Source organism: Oncorhynchus mykiss, chromosome 1, assembly GCF_013265735.2.
Source record: "Oncorhynchus mykiss isolate Arlee chromosome 1, USDA_OmykA_1.1, whole genome shotgun sequence".
NCBI lineage: Eukaryota > Metazoa > Chordata > Actinopteri > Salmoniformes > Salmonidae > Oncorhynchus > Oncorhynchus mykiss.
This window is the reverse complement of record NC_048565.1, coordinates 31,587,934-31,600,643: the sequence shown is the minus strand read 5'-3', so window position 1 is coordinate 31,600,643 and position 12,710 is coordinate 31,587,934. Positions and strand designations below refer to the sequence as shown.

Genomic DNA, 12,710 nt, shown 5'->3' with positions numbered 1-12,710 from the left:
TAACTAAACTCAAAAATCTGTAGTTCAGAAGAGCTTAGAGCTTAGAAAGAGCAGAGACCGGTCTTCCCTCGCGTTGGCTTTAGCCTAGAGCTCAGAGAGAGCAGAGATTGTCTTCTTTTGTGTTGGCTCTAGCTTAGAGTAGAGTGAGAGCATCTGTTTTCCTCTGATGGCTTTAGCCTAGAGCTCAGAGAGAGCGGTTGAGACATGAGACACACGTTTACATAGTTTAGACAGCAGTGCCTCTGCCCCTCTTTCCTCACTGTAAACCCCAATGTGATGTCATTACTCAAAACTTTTGAGGAAACCTGTTGCACTAAATACAGTTGAAGTCGGAAGTTTACATACACCTTAGCCAAATACATTTAAACTCAGTTTTTCCATAATTCCTGACATTTAATCTTAGTAAAATAATAGTTGAATGATTTATTTCAGCTTTTATTTATTCCATCACATTCCCAGTGGGTCAGAAGTTTACATACACTCAATTAGTATTTAGTAGCATTGCCTTTAAATTATTTAACTTGGGTCAAACGTTTCGGCTAGCCTTCCATAAGCTTCCCACAATAGTGGGAATTTTGGCCCATTCCTTCTGACAGAGCTGGTGTAACTGAGTCAGGTTTTTAGGCCTCCTTGCTCGCACATGCTTTATCAGTTATGCCCACAAATTTTCTATAGGATTGAGGTCAGGGCTTTGTGATGGCCACTCCAATACCTTGACTTTGTTGTCCTTAAGCCATTTTGCCACAACGTTGGAAGTATGCTTGGGGTCATTGTCCATTTGGAAGACCCATTTACGACAAAGCTTTAACTTTAACTGATGTCTTGAGATGTTGTTTCAATATATCCACATAATTTTCCTTCCTCATGGTGCCATCTATTTTGTGAAGTGCACCAGTCCCTCCTGCAGCAAAGCACCCCCACAACATGATGCTGCCACCTGCGTGCTTCACTGTTAGGATGGTGTTCTTCGGCTTGCAAGCCTCCCCCTTTATCCTCCAAACATAACGATGGTCATTATGGCCAAACAGTTCTATTTTCATTTCATCAGACCAGAGGACATTTCTCCAAAAAGTACGATATTTGATCCCATGTGCAGTTGCAAACCGTAGTCTGGCTTTTTTTTATGATGGTTTTGGAGCAGTGGCTTCTTCCTTGCTGAGCTGCCTTTCAGGTTATATCGATATAGGAATCATTTTACTATGGATATAGATCATTTTGTACCTGTTTCCTCCAGCATCTTCACAAGGTCTTTTGCTGTTGTTCTGGGATTGATTTGTACTTTTTGCACCAAAGTACGTTCATCGCGTTTTCTGCGTCTCCTAGAGAAACTATTGTTTGTACAGATGAACGTGGTACCTTCAGGCGTTTGGAAATTGCTCCCTAGAAGGATTTCTTTTGATTTTCCCATGAAGCACTGAGTTTGAGGGCAGGCCTGGAAATTCATCCGCAGGTACACCTCCAACTGACTCAAATGATGTCAATTAGCCTATCAGAAGCTTCTAAAGCCATGACATCATTTTCTGGAATTTTCCAAGCTGTTTAAAGGCACTGTCAACTTAGTGTATGTAAAGTTCTGACCCACTGGAATTGTGATACAGTGAATAATAAGTGAAATAATATGTCTGTAAACAATTTTTTGAAAAATTACTTGTGTCATGCACAAAGATGATATCCTAACAGACTTGCCAAAACTATAGTTTGTTAACAAGAAATTTGTGGTGGTTGAAAAACGAGTTTTAATGACTCCAACAGCGACTCCAACAAATGACTCCAACAAGTGTATGTAAACTTCGGACTTCAACTGTATATAGATTTTTGATTTTACCAAGTTTTGTCACATAGCGATGGATTAACAATACATTTCCTTAATTGGCTCTAACATTTCCTTGCCCTGTACTTAAAACTTGGCCCGTGGCTCATCTTGACCCCTGGCCAACAAACAGATTTGTTGATTGGAAAGCCAGATGAAAACAGGAAAATCCTTACTAAGTCTTCAAAGACTGAAAGTATGTTTGAGTTGTTTAAGAAATCGTAAGCTGCATTGTGTAGAATCCAGTTTTTTTTAAATGTTTTACTGAATCAGACTGTAACAGATAAGGCAAACAAATGCTTAAATTATGGATTGCTGCCATTCTCTGGGGCAAATGGTAAACTGGAGTTGGCTGTCTAGTTGTATCCTTTGACTATGTATTACTACCAAGGACCATTACTTTTGCTCTAATTCCAGCAATTACTACATCTATTTAATTTAGAACATTTTCAAACATTGCACTTGTGTGTAAAAATGTAGTACATTTTAATACAATTGATGTTTGACACTGACAAATGAATAAAAACAAAGACACATTTTATTTGTATGTACAATGCAGTGTAAGCAATAAAAGTAAGTATGAACATAATAATTATAGTGAATTTTTCTATTTACAGAGAATAAAACCCTTTTTTCTCAGTTATCTTCCCTGCCAGGATGGCAGTCCCAAAAATTCTATCCCAGTGGCTGAAGAAAGGTGCATAGTTACTGTTGGGCTTCTGGTGGTGCATGTCATGTGCTGGTGCTCCTCCTAACAGTCCAAATGGTACCAGGTGGTTGAGACCCCATGGCAGGTCATAGCCTATGTGGTCCTCCACTGACATCCAGATACTTAAGATGGTGACGCACCAGATGGTAAAAGGGTGGCATTTCAACAGGATGGGGTCCAGGTTGCTCCAGAATCCAACTGTTATCAGTTCTGGAATGCTGATTTGCTGAGTGGACCAGGAGAAGGGTGCCATGTATTCATGGTGGATGGCATGGACCCACCGATACAGTTGTGGATGTTTGTGGTGCACAAAGTGCCACATAAAATACTGTGTGTCAAAAAGAAGAAGGACAGCCAGTCCATCAATGAGCACCTCTACCACAGTTGGAGCACTGGTAGGTAGCACCATTGAAGGCATAAAGCAGGTCTGAATCAGCACAGCAGGCAGAACAAAGATCAAGTGGTTATATACAGCCCTTCCGAAGCTCTTTGCCATCATCCGAATGGTTGGACGTCTCTCTTGCTGGATCTTGTAGCGGTGAATGGAGGGGACATTATCTCCCAGGAGGTCTAGTACAGCAAAGGGGAGACTGGAGAAGAAGTAACTGGAGAAGCAGATCATGACAGGGAAGAAGGGAGAAGAGATGAGGGAGTAGTGATTGAAAAGGAAATAGTCCCATAGAGGCTGCAAAAGCCTGTCTGAGAATCTGGAAAAGGTAGGAAGCTGCAAAGTAAACTGAACCTTGGTGATGTTCAACATCCTGGTGACTCTGAATGCCTGTGATTGTAATGTGCAGAGAGAAGAAGACATTCTCCCTTTTTATAGTGCTTAGCTATGTACTTTGCTCCCACTTCAATGAGACAGCTGATTTTTCCCTCATAATACCCCTTTACAACAATAAGTCCATTTCCGTCAGATTAACAAAATCCACCACAAAACACAAAGATTTCAACACTGAACAGTTTAAGTTGGTGCCTGGGTCGTTCCACTAATTGAGTACCTTTTGGGTAGTGTAACTTACATATATATATATACAGTACGAGCTGTTGCGATTTTAGTTTGTAAATCTTGGTGGGGCAAAAAAAAATGTGGGATGCATGCCAGCAAAGCCACTACACAACACTAAACAAAACAATTAAATAATTGCACTATCACGTGACAAACGGTGCCCACAAACTATGAAATAACACATTTGGAATCATGTAGTAACCAAAAAAGTGTTAAACAAACCAAAATATATTTGAGATTTGAGATTAGTCAAAGTTGCCACACTTTGCCTTGATGAGAAGTTTAAATACTCTTGGCATTCTCTCGACCAGCTTCATGAGGTAGTTACCTGGAATGCATTTCAATTAACAGGTGTGCCTTTCTAAAAGTTAATTTGTGGAATTTCTTTCCTTCTTAATGTGCTTGAGCCAATCAAACAGGGTAGCCTAGTGGTTAGAGCGTTGGACTAGTAACCGGAAGGTTGCAGAGGATAAGTTCATTAGAGTTAACTGCACCTCAGATTGGAGCCCAAATAAATGCTTCACAGAGTTTAAGTAACAGACACATCTCAACATTAACTGGTCAGGGGAGACTGCATGAATCTGGCGTTCATGGTCGAATTGCTGCAAAGAAACCACTACTAAAGGACACCAATAAGAAGAAGATACTTGCTTGGGCCAGGGAACACAAGCAATGGACATTAGACCAGTGGAAATCTGTCCTTTGGTCTGATGAAATTTTTGTTTCCAACCACCATGTCTTTGTGAGACGCGGAGTAGGTGAACGGATGATCTCTGCATGTGTGGTTCCCACCGTGAAGCATGGAGGAGGAGGTATGATGGTGCTTTGCTGGTGATACTGTCGGTGATGTATTTAGAATTCAAGGCACACTTAACCAGCATTCTGCAGCAATACGCCATTGCGCTTAATGGGACTATAATTTGTTTTTCAACAGGACAATGACCCAAAACCCACCTACAGGCTGTGTAAGGGCTATTTGACCAAGAAGGAGAGTGATGGAGTGGTACATCAGATGACCTGGCCTCCACAATCACCCGACCTCAACCCAATTGAAATGGTTTGGGATGAGTTGGACAGCAGAGTGGAAAACCAACACATGCTCAGCATATGTGATAACTCCTTCAAGTCTGTTGGAAAAGCATTCTTCATGAAGCTGGTTGAGAGAATGCCAAGTGTGTGCAGTCTCAAGAGGTTAAATAAAACAAATGACTATAGTAAGTGCCTATTCAGTGCCAAATAAAGTAACAGTATTGACAATTTAATCTTAAATCAGCCATGAATCCCATTGTAACAGGGGGAATAGAAGTTTATTGTGTGCAACAAGGAGGGGGATTGAATGCAAGCTTCACAAAATAAAAGTAATCGTTATAAAATGTCTACCCTGTCTATCTATAGGTAGCAGGGTTGACTTGTTATCCATAACCTGCTCAGTTTTCCACACCAAAACACCAGAAAATTCCCGAAAAGTGTAGAACTCTTACACTATGATTTGAGGGGCCACAGAGGGACATTAGCAACTCTTTATTCATAGACAAATTCAGATTTATTGAATTGTACATGTGGTCTATAGAGTGGCTTGCGAAAGTATTCACCTCCCTTGGCATTTTTCCTATTTTGTTGCCTTACAACCTGGAATTAATATATATTTTAGGGGGGGTTTATATCATTTGATTTACACAACATGCCTACGACTTTGAAGATGCTAAATATTTTTTATTGTGAAACAAACAATAAATGAGACAAAAATAACAGAAAACTTAGCGTGCATAACTATTTACTATAACTATTTACCCCCCCAATTCAATACTTTGTAGAGCCACCTTTTGCTGCAATTACAGCTGCAAGTCTCTTGGGGTCTCTAAAATCTTGGCACATCTATCCATTCTTCAAGTCAAAACTAATGCAGGTTCTTCAAGTTGGATGGGTTCCGCTGGTGTACAGCAATCTTTAAGTCATACCACAGATTCTGAATTGGATTGAGGTCTGGGCTTTGACTAGGCCATTCCAAGACATTTAAATGTTTCCCATAAAACCACTCGAGTGTTGCTTTAGCAGTATGCTTAGGGTCCTTGTCCTGCTGGAAGGTGACCCTCCATTCCAGTCTCAAATCTCTGGAAGACTGAAACAGGTTTCCCTCAAGAATTTCCCTGTATTTAGCCACATCCATCATTCCTTCAATTCTGACCCGTTTCCCAGTCCCTGCCAGTGAAAAACATCCCCACAGCATGGGTGGTGGTAGCATCAGGCTGTGGGGATGCTATTCTTGGGGTGATGAGAGGTGTTGGGTTTGCGCCAGACATAGCGTTTTCCTTGATGGCTAAAATGCTCAGTTTTAGTTTATTCTGACCAGAGTACCTTCTTCCATATGTTTGGGGAGTCTCCCACATGCCTTTTGGCAAAATAGGAAAAACGCCAAGGGGGATGAATACTTTTGCAAGGCACTGTATTAAATGCTACTTCTACTTAAAATATCAAAAGGGCACTCTTTTCGTGGAATGACCGACCTGCAGCACCCTCCCCCCAATTGCAGTTTACCCCAGACCAGTTAGTTAATCAGCTTATTAAAAACGGTAAGTCATACTGTACCAGATACAGATCTGTTGGTCCCTGCTTGAGTTATGAGTTAATTATGCATATTACCGATCACAAGTTAAAACAAAACTGCAATATGTCTTTATCAGTGTAATTTATTAAATGAATAATATATACAACACCACAACATTAATGAACATTGCATATATGTATTGGTATCTCTCAATTGGAGACAACCGGGGTGACCTATTCAGATCATCAAAATTGTCAAGAATAATTTTTTGATTCTCAATATCATGTTTGGGCCAAGGTGGAATATAATTAGTTCAGAGTCCATGAAATCTGTTATTTTCCATCTGTTATTTTACAATGTGGTCTTAATGTATTTCAGAAGATTAGTGAGTTAAGAACTTTCAATTTCATGTAATATGACCTAAACATATTGTGCAGCCTAATCTTCTGTGTAATCTTACCTAATCTTAAGACTTAATTAAGGTCAGGGGCTCAAGGGAGAAAACCACTGACACAGTTATTCAAATCAAATCGTATTTGTCACATCTGCCGGATACAACGGGTGTAAACCTTACAGTGAAATGCTTACTTACAAGGCCTTAACTAACAATGGTTTAAGACATTTTAAGAAACGTAAGTGTTAAGTAAAAAATAGATAAGTAAAAAAAAAAAATGAAAATAAAAGTAACAAATAATTCAACAGCAGCAGTACCAGTACAGAGTCAACGTGCGGAGGTAATTTAGGTAATTTAGGTAATATGTACATGTAGAGTTAGTGACTATGCATCGATAATAAACAGAGAGTAGCAGCAGCATAAAGAGGGGTCTGGGCAGCCCTTTGATTAGCTGTTCAAGTGTCTTATGACTTGGGGGTAGAAGCTGTTAAGAAGCCTTTTGGACCTAGACTTGGCGCTCCAGTACCACTTGCCGTGTGGTAGCAGAGAGAACAGTCTATGACTAGGGTGGCCGAAGCCAGTCCCATCTTTAAACGCAAAAAAAATTCCCTATTTGGGGGACGTAGCGCTGTTCTGGACTGGTTCCGACTGTCATTTTGGTGTACAAAGTGCTTGTGTCTAAAAGCCAACTTTATTCTTGATCTGACAATGTGGTCCGGAGGGTGTGACGCAATTGTGGAGTCCCCAGAGGCTTGCGGGAAGCCAAATTGAGCTCCGTATGGCGATGCCCTGTGCCTCCCAAATTGTATAACAATGCGGTGGGTTCTGCATAGCGCCGTATTGAAATGATTGGTTGAGGGTAGGTGGGGGCGGTACATCCTATATAAACACAAACTCTGCCGGCAGTTATATGAAATTGTCATGCCTACTCCCGCTCCCTCTCTCCAGCGCACGTCTTCGCAGGTCTACTAACCACCGGCAACAATTATTACACACACCTGCTCCCCATCATTACGCACACCTACTCCCCATTATTACACACACCTGGTTATTATTTCCTTGATTACTCCCCCTTTATTTAGCCCTCAATAGACATCAGTCATTATGTAGTATTGTTTTCTCTCACATTCTGTTCGCTTCTCATCTTTTGTTTTTCTGCATTGATTCATTATTAACCTCACCTTCTGCACCTGCTTTCTGACTCCCGGCATTTTACGTTACAGAAATAGTGCCAATCTTGTACTAATATTGTTACCATATTTAGAAAGCATTTCAGTAATTTCAAGACCTATTGCCCCACTTTTGTTGAATAGGAAAACTCCTATGATTTTGTCTAGCTTGCCTACCTAAAATACATAAAAATATCATCCTTTGTAAATGTGTGGGTTAAATTGGGAGATAATTTTAAAAGTTGTGCCACTGAGGAGTCAATTGTAAATGTAGGGCATTACATTGATTAAAGGCTTTTGCTGGGATAAGAAACATACTGTAGGCTCCTCCATCGCTTCCAGTGACGCAACTAGTTTTTCATACGGCAAATTGGTTGGGTATTTCCCCCCCTAAATTCAAGTATTTACTCTGAGCATTATAATAACTTACGCAAAATGAAAAAGGGGAAAATAGGAAAAGGTCGCGGAGCTACAACAACAGCCCGTAACAAGATAGCAGAAGATATAATCATCGATGAACCCGAAATGGCTAATGCTAGCGCAAATAAGATAGCAGCAGCAAAAGAACCCTCATTTCGTGAGGTGATGAAGGAGGAATTGAGCGAGGCGCGAGGCGCTCACAGGCTTATGAGAGGAACTTCGAGAAGATGTAAGAAAATAACAAAATGAGTTCAAGACGGACATTAACCAGAAACTGGAAGAAAACAAATTAGAACTTCACAGCATATCTACAAGAATGGGGGACTCAGAACAGCGCATTGGGGAAACGGACACATGGAACTCAGCAGTCAAGGAAATACTTGAACAGTCACTGAAAAGCGAACACGCACTACAGGCAAACGTGACAGAAATCTAAGGTTTCTCACGTCGAAACAACATTAGACTTTATAACGTAGTAGAGGGCGCAGAAAAAGACTCTATGCCCAACTTCGTGGAGGGTCTATTCAAGGGCATACTTGAAAACGACACTGACCTGGGAATCGAGAGAGCACACCGAGCTCTGGCCTCAAAACCCCCCAGCGGCGCCCCACCAAGATCCATGGTAGTATGGTTCCTAAAATTCTCAGTCAAAGAGAAAGTCTTACATGCAACCTGGAAAAAGCCTGTTAACTTCCAAGGCCAACAAGTGTTTTTTGATCATGACTACGTGGGAGAGATACTGAAAAGAAGGAAATAATACACCTCCATTAAGAAAGCACCTAAAGAGAAGGGTATTCGCTTCTTAACACCATACCCGGCAAAAATGCGGGTATTTCTGGAAAATGGCTCGTTACGAGCATGCAGACGATGCGGCTGAGGACCTGAAGTCAAGGGGCTTCCCAGTGGAGTATACCACCAGGAGAAAGGCGACATCACCAGCCGAAAGACTCGAGAAAGCTCTCCCATGGATCATTGTTGACAAGCAGGGTCATGGAGAAAGAGGGAAACCATCTCGGCTAGAGGACGTTCACATCCGAGAGAGACTCAGGCATTTCCAACGGGAATAATTAATAGTTACCGTGAGCTGTTAAGACTTTGGGTTGTTACGGTTGACATTACAATAGGTAAAATATATCCCCTATTTTCCCCCAATGCTGAACAAGGGTGAGTAGCCAAAAGCATGTGTTCTTTACGAACACACTAAGTAGCGTCATGTTAATAACATATATAATAGCTAAGGATTAGTGACACATTGACAACGGGGCGACAGAAGGGCATATCAAGGGGAGGATTCATGATATGCAAGCATGACCGATATAGTTTTCACTTGTAATTAACCGATGTGTATTAGCGTCGAAATTGGCGCCCTTATTATTTTCGGTTCCACCAGGTCTTGTTTGTGACTACGTCACGCATTTTCATATCTGAGCGAGGGGCCCATCCTGCGGACAGGCTCATCCCCTCAACCCCTGGTGGAGGGGACTTTAACACAATTCTAAACTCAAAATTGGACAGCACAAACCAAAATAGGAAAATGAGCCTAGTTGCCAAAAAGATCAATAGGATACTGCAGGATCTAGGACTGCTCGATGTATGGTGTGACACCCACAAGACCGATAAGGAATATTATTTTTACTCAGCCAGCCTGTCACGGGATACTAGGAGTGGTGGGTTGGAATCAGTGTATCTTGATTTATTCTCCTCCAAAAAACGGTCACGCCAACATACAGGGCGCATCGACCAGCCCAAACACAGGACCAAACAGTCCGGAGAATACACACATGAAAACCACTATCCAACAGAGTAACAAAAACAATCCCGCACAAGACCCTGTCCCCCAGTGCAAACACGGGGGCCTCACTGTGGTGCTGGTCAGCGCTCCTCTTCTGCCGTTCTCCCGCTAACCTTAGCGATTCCTGGACGACTTTCCAGGTGTCCTTGGAGCGCTGTACCCATTCCTCAATCGCAGGAGCCTCGGTCTGGCTCTGATGCCATGGGGCCAGGACAGGCTGGTAACCTAACACACACTCAAAAGGGGACAAGTTAGTTGAGGAGTGGCGTAGGGAGTTCTGAGTGAGTTCAGCCCAAGGAACATACCGTGCCCACTCACCAGGCCGGTCCCGGCAATAGGATCGCAGAAACCTGCCCACATCCTGGTTTACCCGCTCCACCTGCCCATTACTCTCGGGGTAAAAACCTGAGGTTAAGCTGACCGAGACCCCCAGTCTCTCCATAAACGCCCTCCACACTCTGGACGTGAATTGGGGACCGATGTCCTCAGGCACCCCATAGTGCTGGAAGACATGGGTAAACAAGGCCTCCGCAGTCTGCAGGGCCGTAGGGAGACCGGGCAACGGGATGAGACGACAGGACTTAGAAAACCGATCCACAACGACCAGGATCGTAGTACTTCCCTGGGACGGGGGAAGGTCGGTAAGAAAGTCCACCGTTAAGTGTGTCCACGGCCGTTGTGGAACGGTATGTGAACGGAGCAGAGCTGGAGCATAGTGAGGAGTGGAGTGTGCCCAATTTGACTGGAGCGTGGAGAGTTTCCCAAAAGCTGGCGCATCGGCTTCTCATCCACTCCAATTTAGCTCCAGTAGTCCTCCAGTAGCGCTCACTTTACAAGCTCAGGGCATGCCCAGTCGATTAAGAGATTAATGATCGAGCTAGGATGGACATAGTCAATAAAACTACTTGTTCAGGAATTTTGAAATGTACAGCGACAGAACATGGGCTGTTCTTACAGTATTCTCCCTCTACACCAAGTCAGAACCATAGGATAAATAAAGGGGGCATATAATCAGACAATGAAAGCTCTTTCAATATCCGAAGATAACGTTTCTCTAAAACAAGCTGTAGGCTATATGTGGACCACCAAGTCAGAAAAATAGGGGAAATTATGAGGGGAAAGGTAACAAATTATTTGGGCGAGGCACAAGGACTACTATCAGTTTACTTCACAACATGTACTTAGCATTACTTTCTTAGCTGCGGTGTACATACAGTTGAAGTCGGAAGTTTACATACATTTAGGTTGGAGTCATTCAAACTCGTTTTTTAACCACTCCACAAATTTCAAATAGTTAACAAACTAGTAAAATGAGTCCTATATCGACATAACCTGAAAGGCCACTCAGCAAGGAAGAAGTCACTGCTCCAAAACCGCCATAAAAAAGCAAGACTACGGTTTGCAACTGCACATGGGGACAAATATCGTACTTTTTGGAGAAATGCCCTCTGGTCTGATGAAACAAAAATAGAACTGTTTGGCAATTATGTTTAGAGGAAAAGGGGGAGGCTTGCAAGCCGAAGAACACCATCCTAACCATGAAGCACGCAGGTGGCAGCATCATGTTGTGGGGGTGCTTTGCTGCAGGGGGGACTGGTGCACTTCACAAAATAGATGGCATCATGAGTTAGAATATTATGTGGATATTTTGAAGCAACATCTCAAGACATCAGTCGGGAAGTTAAAGCTTGGTCGCAAATGGGTCTTCCAAATGGACAATGACCCCAAGCATACTTCCAAAGTTGTGGCAAAATGGCTTAAGGACAACAAAGCCAAGGTATTGGACTGGCTGACCTCAATCCCTGACCTCAATCCCATAGAACAAATGTGGGTAGAACTGAGAAAGCGTGTGCGAGCAAGGAGGCCTAAAAACCTGACTCAGTTACACCAGCTCTGTCAGAAGGAATGGGCCAAAATTCACCCAACTTATTGTGGGAAGTTTATGGAAGGCTAGCCGAAACGTTTGACCCAAGTTAAATAATTTAAAGGCAATGCTACTAAATACTAATTGAGTGTATGTAAACTTCTGACCCACTGGGAATGTGATGGAATAAATAAAAGCTGAAATAAATCATTCAACTATTATTTTACTAAGATTAAATGTCAGGAATTATGGAAAAACTGAGTTTAAATGTATTTGGCTAAGGTGTATGTAAACTTCCGACTTCAACTGTATTTAGTGCAACAGGTTTCCTCAAAAGTTTTGAGTAATGACATCACATTGGGGTTTACAGTGAGGAAAGAGGGGCAGAGGCACTGCTGTCTAAACTATGTAAACGTGTGTCTCATGTCTCAACCGCTCTCTCTGAGCTCTAGGCTAAAGCCATCAGAGGAAAACAGATGCTCTCACTCTACTCTAAGCTAGAGCCAACACAAAAGAAGACGATCTCTGCTCTCTCTGGGCTCTAGGCTAAAGCCAACTCGAGGGAAGACCGGTCTCTGCTCTTTCTAAGCTCTAAGCTCTTCTGAACTACAGATTTTTGAGTTTAGTTAAATAACTCTTTTGAATTTACGTTTGACCCAAGTTAAACAATTTAAAGGCAATGCTACTGAATACTAATTGAGTGCATAATGAAATAAATAAAAGCTGAAATAAATAATTATCTCTACTATTATTCTGACATTTCACATTCTTAAAATAAAGTGATGATCCTAACTGATCTAAGTTAGGGAATTTTTACTCTGATTCAATGTCAGGGAAAACTGAGTTTAAATGTATTTGGCTAAGGTGTATGTAATCTTCCAACTTCAACTGTATCTCCCTGGCATATTACATAATTTATGCAGCAGCATTCACTACATTTTTGGACTCACCTTGTTGTGCTGTGCTGACTTGAACAGGAAGATTGCGTGGCGATCCTT

At 42.0% G+C, this 12,710-nt stretch overlaps 1 protein-coding gene across 1 annotated transcript; it reads right to left on the bottom strand.

Moving 5' to 3' along the window:
• Positions 1–2,421: 2,421 nt before the first annotated feature.
• LOC110532186 (cholesterol 25-hydroxylase-like protein 1, member 1) lies at positions 2,422–3,279 on the bottom strand. The gene has a single exon (XM_021615874.1). It carries the CDS (start codon positions 3,277–3,279, stop codon positions 2,422–2,424), a length of 858 nt encoding a protein of 285 aa, XP_021471549.1.
• Positions 3,280–12,710: the final 9,431 nt, after the last annotated feature.